Source organism: Mytilus californianus, unplaced genomic scaffold, assembly GCF_021869535.1.
Source record: "Mytilus californianus isolate M0D057914Y unplaced genomic scaffold, xbMytCali1.0.p SCAF_17, whole genome shotgun sequence".
Lineage (NCBI taxonomy): Eukaryota > Metazoa > Mollusca > Bivalvia > Mytilida > Mytilidae > Mytilus > Mytilus californianus.
Genome location: NW_026262659.1, coordinates 9,794,877 through 9,807,212, shown reverse-complemented (window position 1 = coordinate 9,807,212; position 12,336 = coordinate 9,794,877). Strand labels below are relative to the sequence as shown.

Here is a 12,336-nt window from a genome sequence, read left to right as displayed (position 1 = left end):
TTTTTGATATTTCAGTTACTTAAACGATCAGCAAAATTGTAAGTTAGTTCCACCTGTAAATAAATAAAATATTTATGACCCCCTTTAAAACTATGCACGTTAAAATCTTGATCGATTATAAATGGTATCATTTACGATATTTTTGCTGCACCAGATGCGCATTTCGAAAACCACTTTCAAAATTTTCAGTGAAGTTCAGGACCAAAATATTTGAAATCCCAAACCTGTACTAGCGTTGAAAAACTGATCAAATATTACGTTTAACGATTTGTGAAGTTTTTTAAAGTTTTGGAGTGGAATGCATTTGGAAGAATTGCATGCATCATTTAAGTTTCTAACATTGTTGGCTGTGTGCCTTTGTTTGTATGCCTAGATTAGGGTTACATGAACAGGATTTAACACGAGAGCCAATCAAATTTCCCGAAATATATTCAGATATATATTTAAACATAAAACTGTATCAATCCTGGCAGTGTTTGTAAATATACAGCAACATTCATAATTATACTATATATTGAGAGTTTTTTTTTAAACCAAATGAAAGAATTATTCGATACTCTAAGGTAAGCTTTAAGTTAACAATGTACTCGTTAATATCATAAATGAACGTAATTTATTATTTCTTGCTCCTTGTTTTCATGTTTTATCTCCTGTAGGTCTTGTTCAAAAGTTTGAAGACTAAATAATTAAAAAAAAATCAACTGGATAAACGAATTATTAATCAATGCAATACTCAGCAATTTTGAAATAATACAATGACAATAACAATTCGTTTTATTTTCAAAACAAATAAGACGATCCTAGAATTTTGAATACAAAGGAATATATCGATGCATAGATGAATAAACAAACACAGAAACTCTTTTTAAGTTGACAATACAAAAAATAAAATAACAAATTAGGGACTTTCCGGGAGTTCGGTATTGTGATTATTTTACTTTTTTCAATATATAAAGCACATCATGTCTCAGAAAAAGAGACAAAAGGAGACAAAAAAATTGATTTATCGGTACGGTTGTTAATTAGTGTAGAAAAATACTGTGTATTTTCAGATGAATATTATAAATTGGGCAATAGAATAAATATACATGTCGATATAGAAAAGATCAGTTGATGATTCAAAAACGTTATATTCTCACCAAATTTGATTAAATCGGTTGAATCTTCTTTTGATTAGGAATTTTAGAGGATACATATCCTAAATCTATTCGACAGCGCACGGCAAAGCATCACTAAATTAGATAGAAAACGGATCACACCGATAACGAAGTTTATTCCGGAAAACCAAGTTACTTAAAAAAAGAAGAAAAAACAAAGATCTGTATATGTTTTTCTAATGGTTTATTAAAAACGTTTGTGGAATGAATTATATCATAATTACTATTTTTATGAATAAACTATATATTACCAAATAGTGCTTCCCTTCACTATAAGGTATATTATAACCTAATTGTATTTTTAACATTGTTTTGCATATTATATTTGTATCGTGTTTTACATATTGTATTTATATCGTGTCAAAGATCAAATTTATTCGTTCAGTGTATGTTTACTTGTTTTTGCTAATATTTCTTTTTGATCGAGTTAAGCAATTTCAATTGATTTTTTAAAGTGTGTCTTTTATGTTGTAATATTAAACTACTGTTTCAGGTTAGGGTGAAGATTGGCGCCTGTTTAAACGTTTAAAACCCACTGCATTTGTTTGCACCTGTCCTAAGTCAGAAACCTGCTGTTCAGTGGTTGTCGTTTGTCGATGTGGTTCATAAGTGTTTCTTGTTTTTCATATAGGGTGGACCGGTGGTTTTCCTGTTTGAATTGTTTGAATTTACACTAGTCATTTTGGGCCAATTATAGCTTGCTGTTTGGTGTGAGCTAAGGCTCCGTGTTGAAGGCCGTACTTTGACCTATAATGTTTTACTTTTCACAAATTGTGACTTGAATGGAGAGTTGTCTCATTGGCACTCATACAACATCTTCTTATATCTATACATTAAGATGAAGGATACTAAGTTAAAAGCTGTAAACTTAGTAAGTTGATACAGAAATTATGCAATAAAAAATTGTTACTTTTAAAAAAGCCAATACGAAGAACCCATAGTAGTTCTACATGCAAGTACACAGACAACTTATATTTGAAGAAATGAGAAAGATTTTCTAGAATGAACTATAAAATAAAAACCATCATATTTCAAGAAAATATAGCTACAAGAAAAAGGTTTCAGACCGGAATTTTTTCAGATGAAGCAATGTTTATGTTTATCAATAAAAAAACAGATCTGCCAAATTTCCTAAAACAATATTAAATTATACTTCGAAATAAATAGAGATTTGCAAATAATCATATGAGAAATCTTGAAAAATAAATGTGACAATAAATCAAGTATTAAATTGTATGTATGTACAGAACATAAATGTTTTGTATTATATGAATGTAGTTATGTATTAGACACAATAAAAACGTAACAAAAAAACAGGCCGGTAACAACCGTTGCCGGATAGTTTTTCTGCACGAGAAGTCAGGTGAAGGTCCGAGACCATAGCCGAGGACCTTGTCTTGACTACAAGTGCAGTAAAACTATACGGCATTTTGTTTTCGGCCTGTTTTTTTGTTACCTTTGTTTTGTATCTGATTTGTACGACGTTTCAAGAAAGAAGTAGTACATTTTGTATTTAGAAGAGGTAGCAAAATTAAACAGATTAGAAACTTAAACGGCCATATACCAGTTAATGTAAGTTACAGTTTTAACAAACTTTTTTCCCTTTCATTCAGCTGAGAGTTTTTTCTCAAGAAATTCAAGAATCTAATAATTTTATAAAAAAGAACCATGTCAAGTAAAAGATGAATGACGTCCACATCTGAGACATTTTAAATTGCAACTTCGCAAGTAAATAAAGAATGAAAAAGATTTTAGAGGTAAGCAAAATAACATTTGATTTTTATTTTGGGAAACACGGAAAAGGGGGGGGGGGGGGGGTAAAAAAGATTTGAAATAAACAGGCTTACACTAAATCCATTGGATGTTGGATGTGTACGGATTGATAATTTAGTCTTAGTTGCATGATTTTTTTTATTAGTTGTTAGTGGCTTTGAACTAGCTGTCAGTAACTGCGAGTACTCTCAGATCTGTACTTAGTGTCTCTTTGTTGTTTGGATGTACAAGTACCCGGCCACGTCCACTTGTATTTGAAGTATTTGTATTTTTATCCATCTGATGAGTTAAGCCTCTTTCAACTGATTTTTATAGTTCGTTCTTATGTTGTACTGTTACACCACTGTCCCAGGTTAGAGGGAGGGTTGGGATCCCGCTAACCTCTTTAACCCCGCCACATTCTGTATGTATGTGCCTGTCCCAAGTCAGGAGCCTGTAATTCAGTGGTTGTCGTTTGTTTATGTGTTACAAATTGTTTTTCGTTCATTTTTTGTACATAAATTAGGTCGTTAGTTTTCTCGTTTGAATTGTTTTACATTGTCATTTCGGGGCCTTTTATAGCTGACTGTGCGGTATGGGTTTTTCTCATTGTTAAAGGCCGTACGGTGACCTATTGTTGTTAATTTCCGTGTCATCTGGTCTCTTGTGGAGAGTTGTCTCATTGGCAATCATACCACATCTTCTTTTTTATAATTAGTCCTTTTTTTGTGGAGAAAATGCAGGATGTGCCTGTCCATTCCGCAATTCCTCCTTAAAAAATAATAAAAATCTTACGTTTGCTCCCAAATATATGTATTCAATATATATGAATTCAATATTTATGAATTCAATAACACTATATATGTACATTTGCTATTTCATTAGAGAATTAAATGTTATGAAAAAATGGATTTTGTGTTGTTATTATATATATAGGCATATTATTTGGATCTTTACAAATTTTTCATGCTTATAGGTTTTTATATGTCTCTAATAGTGTTGATCAGGATTAAACACGTGTCACAATATGATCCAATTGCATCTTACTGTCCAAAATTGGTGACATAGTTCTTCAAGATTGGCTGCCTATTTGAACATGTATTACACAGACATTTTTTTATTTAAAGGATCAATCGTGTATTTGTGAGTTGATAGGAGTTTTATCTTCTGATTAGATTTAATTTTTTTATATATATATTTCCTGTCTTTTTTAATATAAAAATGAAATATAAACGTCGGTACCAGCATTCCTTTACTGTCAGCATTGTCCAGATTACTATTCATGCCCATACATGTAGATTGAAGAAAACAATACATTTACGGACCGACCATTTAGCTTCAAAAGGGGGGTATATTTTTTTCTGAGTAAGAGAATCATTTAGTTTTTCAACGCTATCAGTATCACCCAATTTTTTTTTTCGAAATAAGCACTTTTATATACGGTGTTTGGAAAATCATGAATCAGAACAACATTACTTTGTCATCTGCTTGACCACGATATATTTTTCTCATAGAATTGGGGATCAGAATATTTTTAAGAAAAAAACCATAACCCCCCTTTTGAAATTAAATGGTCAATCCCTTAGAGTACTGATATGAATAGTAATATACTGGAATTGTTTGAAAAAAATATAGTTATTGATGACAACGCAAATATTTCAAAAAAAAGACCGGAAATATGTAGGTAAAACAAAATGTTCAAATCTAATTGAAATTTAAAGTGCCCATGAACTGAATGATCATGCACGAATGATTCTATTCATAGAAAGTGTCCGTGTAACAACTAAAAAGTGTCCGTGTATCATCTAAAAAGTGTCCGTGTAACACCCGTTAATGTACTGTTTTTCATTAGCTCTGCTGGAGGCAAAGTCGTACAAAAATATTATACATTACCGTGTTTTAAAGTTCAAATTGAGAAAAGATAACAGGTTACACAACACATCCGATATGTTTATGTAATAGATATCTTTTCACATTTGACACAGGAACGCTTTTCTAAACAAGGATATTAAAAATATTGCATGGGTGACAAATATTTATTGCTTAATATGATTAACTTGCTATAGGCAATTTTGTTTAAAAGACACCCTGTTCTTTGTCATATTACTATATCAGATTTCCTTGTTTGTGAGTAGCACGGAGGGAACTGTAAGAGATTTACATAAATACATTGAGTTAAAAAAGTATTGAAAAATTAAATAAACATTAAATGACCTTTTTTCCCTTGCATTTTTATAACGATTATTTACGAAATCGTCTATGTACAGCCATCGTATGTTGATGTACTTTTATAGATGTATTAGTTGCATCGAATTTTGGCGTATGTTGATGTACTTTTATAGATGTATTAGTTGCTAGAAGTAGTCACAGAATGCTTTCCGTTAAAGCGATCATTCGTTGGATTTTGCCGGTATTTAACGATAAATTATTTTCCAATACCGACTTGTTTTACGTTATTTTATTCCAATGAGCGAGTTTAAATAAAGCAGCTTGATATATGAAAAAAAAAGAAACAAAACAAAAAAGTATGCCTGGCCAATAACATGTATGACCCCTGTAATAATATCGTCAAATAAAAGAGGGGCAAAAGATACCAGAGGGACATTCAAACTCATAAATCGAAAATAAACTGACAACGCCATGGCTAAAAAAGAAAAAGACAAACAGACAAACAATAGGACACAAAACAAAACATAGAAAATAAAGACTGAGCAACAAGAACACCAAATAACAATTTCGTCTTCATCAGTTCATAACCAATTGTAAACATTGTCTGTTTATCTGACATGTACTCTCGGGTAGTTTTAGTTGAGCGTCTGTTTCGTATTGTGTCACAAGTTTTAGCTTTAGTTTTAGCTTTAGCTTGTTTATTAAAGATTTGGAGTGCTTTGTTGTATCATACTGTTAGGTAAGACGTGAGGTATGTGTTTGATTTAGTAAGATAAATTGGTTATGTATCTCCTTTGTACATATACTCATTAGTGTAAAACACTTTCTACATAACTCAAATTTGTTTTCATAAATTCCCATAAATATTACCGGAACATTATAGGATTGATAGAAAAAATCTTAAATGCCGCCAATCTATAGGTACTGTTTGAGTTGACAATTAATAATAGATTCAGTTACTGGGATCAAATTACATTGTTGCTGAAATTGGTAAATCTAGACTCGCTTTGGATTTAAAAGCTTTAAGATTTGTCGTTTTAGAGTTATAGGACTTTTAACAGTAATTTTTGACACAATATTTATTTCAATATATGGATATCCATATGCATTTTATCTAACTTGTAATCATATGCCTCCATAATATTGCAAATCCTTCTGACAACAATTGTAACGCAAAATTCTGGTGTTTTATGTGTTCTTGATACGACTAGTTTCTTATATATCATTTTTTTTATAACATGGAATACATGCAGTCTGACAAATTGTTTGTAGGTCAATGACAGCAATATGTATCGTAAGTGGTGGTGTATATGGTTATATAGTCAGACGAGCACTCAATGAATTGTTCCTTGATGTCCGTTCTCGAATTTATCAATCTGAATTTGACTCGACATTTTGTAGCAATTAAACCACCAGTAAAGCTAAACTTACTCATTGATCGGGTATCAGATCGGATCTTGAATTCATCAATCCTAGGGTGGATTCTTGGTAGTTCCGGAAATTGCGGTCAACTCGTTTAGCCCAAAACGTTTGGTCAATTTATTAACAAGGTCTAATAAGACAAGGTTTGCTTCCCTTCCACAAACAAGACGTAGCAGTCACTGGGTTTCCTGTCCAAGGACCTGCTCGATTGGTCCTTTCACTTTTTTGTCTAGAAAACTAAGCATAGCAAGAAAGCCAATTAATAGACTCGTAATATTTAAGGGTCTTTTGTAGGACACATGCTTACCCCGTGGTGGACCCCTTAGACTTACTTATATTCCCTGGTATTCTTAACTTTTTACTAGTTCCTGTTGCTGGATCTTATGGTGTTGCCGATTCTCCTTTTCCTGATCCCCGGTACACACGACTATACCTAGGTGCTGCTGGGGTCTTGATCTCCCTATTTGAGCCCCAGTGGTCATTGTACCTGCAAGTTTAGGGCACACCTCTGCAATGTTTAACAACTCCGTGGCCGAATTAATGTTCCAGCTTGACAGTTGAATGTTGTTTGGTTTGGAATATTGTCGTATGTGGTTTTGTGCAAGTAATTTTAATGATTCCATATTTTTACACTGGTGCCTTGCAACTGTCTTATTTTAACTACTAGGTTTTGACAATGTATACTTTTACGCATAATTTTCGAGTGCCTTCATATATTGTGAGATCACGAAACACAACAGTGTCACCACTATTACAATCCGTTGTTCTCATCGGGAGTTCCCAAATAGTTGAAAGTGACAAGAACAAGTTACAATGAAAGTCATAGAAGATAAACGCTGCTTACCCTTTCTCTCCTCCTACATTAATAAAACAGTTGAGCAAAACGACACAAAAAAATCCAGCTGAAAAACTGTAAGTGAACCAACAGGGGCAACTTGGCTGAAAATATTGTTTGCTTAATTCCAAGAATTTATCAATCAATCCTAAAGGATTCACTGCTATCTCTACCAGAGCGCCGCGAACGATGAAGTGTGATACCTCCATAAAATGACTTCTGGACTGAAACACAGCCTAAGGTCGAAACCCAACACTATTGTCCGCACAAATATAGATAATTTCTACCTTCGATCAATTGAAAGTAGCAACACGCTGAAAATTGGTGACCGTTTAGGGTTTATCAATTTTAAATTTTCGACTGCTATTGTGGAACCTTCCATGTCTGATTTGGTCAGAAAATTAAATTTCCTATTCGCAGATGCCAATGTGACAATTTAGCGTCTGCTTACCTAATTACAGTAAATTGGTGTACCGATTCTATCGGTTGGTTATACGGATTGAGCGTCTGATTCCTATTGTGCCTTTAATCCAAGAGAAAATGTTTTCGAAAATGGTCTTACAAATACTTACAGGTACTTCAACATTATAGGTCTGTGTATTTTTTCTTTCTTTTGTTTTTCAGTTTGATCAACAGAATATCTTATAGTCATGGGGAGTGGCATCAGCAAAGGTAAAGTACATAATAGTTCTTTTATTAGATAATTCATCTCAATCTGCATCACTAGCATGTAATTCAAAGTGACCTATTTCACCAGTTGCCAATTGAACAATACATTGTGTCGGTGTCCTATACTTCATTTTAATATTTTTACTGAGTATGCGATCACATGGCGGGAGATCAGCCATTGTAGTAGATATGACTATGCGCTCCTTTTGGATTTCATGCGATTCTATCAGTTTTTGTTCGTTACCTTGAATTATCTCATCCTAATCGATAAACGAGATTTCAACATCTGTCGCCTCAATTTAAAAAAAACAACATCTCTACTGCACAGTATAATGCAAGTGCACTTTTTTGTTTTGATTTGTATAAACCTAAACCCCTCTATTGAAATTATATATTGATTTAAAAGTATGGTGAATTTTACAAATTCATGAAAATGTCATACATCATTAGAGTATACCCTAGGTGGTTATTCAAATAGCTTCTCGAAGAAACCAGTGGTGTCTTTTAATTCATTTGTTTGGTTAAGAAAATACATTTAAAATTCGTGGTTAACCTGTACCCACGCAATCCACGAACCTTAGTACACAATGCATAATACTGAATCCACGGTATGTATTCGGAAAATAAAATGTTCTTAATAAACGAGAATTGGAACCAACAAAATAAATAAATCCACAGTTTTTGAGAATAATGTATTCAAAAATGTGTAGTTTACTTTCTTTTTAAATCAAATATATCACGTTGGGAACATAAAACTTAAAAACATCCTTTACCTGCATAGTCTGTGTATTGTTGTCTGTTATTCAAGATCATCAGAATAAACTAACCATAGATTACTAATGAAACATTAAATAACATAAATTTGAGATTTCTAAAAATTCAAACCTATTCATATATTATGTAACGAAATGATAATCCGAATTGATGGATATCATATTTCTCAAAGACTTTAAAACATAGAGACATTCTAATTATAGACGTATAAATTATTTTATTTTTTTCTTTCCTTTTTAGAGAAACAAAATATGCAAAGTATGTTCCACATAAATTAAGAAAAATAAAATAAAAAAAAAAAAAAAAAAACAAGTACTATCTTTTAAAAAAAATATCCGACGCCTTCAAATGTGAGCATATTTTTAAAACACAATTTCTTGTTTTTAATCAGATCGAAATGCCTTTAACTTAATTTGACGTTATAAGTTGAATAATGTTGACAATGACAAAAAAATAAAATAAAATGTCTAAAAAATAACAAATAATAATTTGAACAAAAAACGGTTTTAGAACGAGAAAAAAATATCCGTGAAAACTATACAAGAATTTATTTCACAATAAAACAAATCCTTTCGGGGCGTATAACGGACGGACGCTGAAGGGAGATGATCTGTAACACAGGTTGACTTGTAATTAAATTTGCTATATTTGCCCAGTAGTCAGCACTTTGGTGTTGACATGAATATCAATTATATTGTCATTTTTATAAATTTCCTGTTACAAATTTTGAATTTTTCGAAAAACTAAGGATTTTCTTATCCCAGGAATAGATTTCCGTAGCCGTATTTGGCACAACGTTTTGGAATTTGGGGTCCTCTTTGCTCTTCAACTTTGTACTTGTTCGGCTTTATAACTATTTTGATCTGAGCGTCACTGATGAGTCTTATGTAGACGAAACGCGCGTCTGGTGTATTAAATTATAATCCTGATACCTTTGATAACTATTTACACCACTGGGTCGATGCCACTGCTGGTGGACGTTTCGTCCCCGAGGGTATCACCAGCCCAGTAGTCAGCACTTCTGTGTTGACATGAATATCAATTATATGGTAATTTTTATAAATTTCCTGTTACAAAACTTTGAATTTTTCGAAAAACTAAGGATTTTATTATCCCAGGAATAGATTACCTTAGCTGTATTTGGCACCACTTTTTGGATTTTGGGTCCTCAATGCTCTTTAACTTTTTACTTGTTTGGCTTTATAACTATTTTGATCTGAGCGTCACTGATAAGTCTTATGTAGACGAAACGCGCGTCTGGCGTATTAAATTATAATCCTGGTACCTTTGATAACTATATACTTTTTGACACTTTTATTTTACGTATAAATCTTTATCCCATAAATAATCATATATCAAAACTTGATAATGTTCATAAAAGTTTGACTGCACTTGCATGTCTACAATATTTCAATAATGTGGAAATTGAAATCACTTGAAAAGTGTCAAAAGGAGATATTTGGAAAAATGTGATGATGCAAATAAAGCAAAAGAGTCCACGCATTAATTTGTCTTTAAATCGTATGCTTACTTTGAAATAAATGTTTATATACTATAAAAAATCTGAAATATATATTATAGGCAATAAATATATGTTTGGGATCTATCTTTATATACATCGTTTTTTAATAATCATCACTCCTGTGTTGACATGAATTATCTTAGCGTTGATATGATCATAATTATAAATTAACTCTTTACAAAACTTTGAATTTTGAAATACAAAGGATTTTCTACACTAGGAATAGATTATCTTTGCTGTATTTGGCAAAACTTTTTTTTTCCGCAATGCTCTTCACGTACGAGTCTCTTGTAGACGAAACGCGCGTCTGGCGTACACAATTTTAATCCTGGTATCTATGATGGGTTTATATACATCTATGGTTTACTGTAGAAAGATAATAGACCAGGTAAAAGTTGTAACAACATCAGTTTTTTTTCTAAATTTGTATCACTGGAAAAGAGAATATTTCTGAAATAATAATAAGTTGCCTTTGATGACGAAAATTAAGAAGTTAATAAAAACAAATATCGATAAAATTCAATGAAAGTATTGAACTACATTTGATAACTAAAAGGGTCTCAGGTTAATCAAATATTTTTTTTTATTTCATGAACAGCGTCATATAACATTACGGTTAAAACTGGAGACCAAAAGGGATCGGGGACGGATGTTAATGTCTATATCATTCTGCATGGAAAAGGTTTCCAGACAAACGAGTGCAAACTTGATAACTTTTTTAAAAACGATTTTGAAAGAGGTGAGATTGATAAATTTTCTATTGATTCCGAAGTCAACATTTCTGAAGTCCAGAGAATTGAACTGCGGAGAGACAATTGTGGTTTGTACAGCAACTGGTATTTAGATTGGATTGAAGTCACCAATAAGAAAAACAGCATCACATTCATATTCCCTGCAATGAAATGGATCAAAGCAAATGGTCGTTACTTTTTCAATCACCACACATGTTTACCACAAGACGATCTATTCTTAGAAACGAGAAAATTAGAGCTGCAGGCCATTCAGGCTGAATATCAGCTACAGGTAAAGATACATGGATTACCTGCTCAGGTAAGGATTTAGTTTAACAGTTAATTTTGAATCACATTAATATTCAGGTAAATCGTATTCGACGTTTAGTCATTGATATTCAGATGGAATTGAAGTTACAATTATAACAACGAACATCACATACATCTCATAACAATGAAACGGATCTGAGTGAACGAACGTTATACAAAAATGACCGACTTAACAATGTCCAATACGTCGATGTCTCTACCTATGCGCTAAGATCAGAAACCCAAATTTATAACATTTATAAATACGGACATAACCATTCATGTTTTATTGGTCAGAGGTCTTGCTGTTATAACATCGACATACATGTGTTCAAACTCTAATGAAAACAAATAGCATAAGAACTTTTATGGTGTTTATTTTCCATTCTTTATTAATTTCCAAAGAAAAGAATTAATCTCCTCTCATAACAAATTAACCATCGATGCTTTTTTTTTTCCACTTTACTGATATCAAATAAATTAAACCTTCGAGATTAATCCATTTTTATAAAACTCTGATTTATATTATTTTGACAAGAGCTGATATGATATGAATGTATATATATGCATTATACAAATCATTACAAAGACTTTGCTACACTCAAAGCTGATGTTTTTTTATTCATTCACATTGCTACCGTCATCAACATGTCACCTCAAGATCATATTTAGGGGCTTCGAACTTCTACTTAAACTCACACTTCACTGCAAGTTCAGTAGGGCCCCTAACTCAGGTTTTAAATTACTTCTTTGAAAAACACCTCGTGTGATAATCTCCTTTAAATTTTGTCTGTTACTTTTAAGCATTTACTTTGCACGGGAAAGTGTTTTAAAGACTGCCCTCTTGTGGAGTATATGCTTTTTTGATGCTTGTATGGCGCGATATATGCCAATGTTGACCAAATAATGTGTACTTACAGAAGGCATTACATTATTGTCCTTGTCATACTTTACTGATTTTCCCAAAATTGCTATAGTTTATGTCTTTTCAGTATC

The 12,336-nt window shown here is 32.1% G+C and overlaps 1 protein-coding gene across 12 annotated transcripts in view; it reads left to right on the top strand.

Moving 5' to 3' along the window:
* The first annotated feature begins 290 nt into the window (after positions 1–290).
* Positions 291–12,336, top strand: part of LOC127726375 (allene oxide synthase-lipoxygenase protein-like) — a 97,263-nt gene continuing 85,217 nt past the window's right edge. For 5 of the 12 annotated variants that reach the window (XM_052233752.1, XM_052233753.1, XM_052233754.1 and 2 more), the window contains exons 1-3: positions 459–563; positions 7,960–8,007; positions 10,899–11,350. In XM_052233752.1, the coding sequence (XP_052089712.1) occupies positions 7,986–8,007; positions 10,899–11,350 (474 nt within the window). In that variant the 5' untranslated portion in view covers positions 459–563; positions 7,960–7,985. Of the gene's footprint in view, positions 564–2,759; positions 2,915–7,959; positions 8,008–10,898; positions 11,351–12,336 lie in introns of those variants that run through there. The other 7 variants (XM_052233750.1, XM_052233759.1, XM_052233760.1 and 4 more) reach the window with 7 other exon arrangements.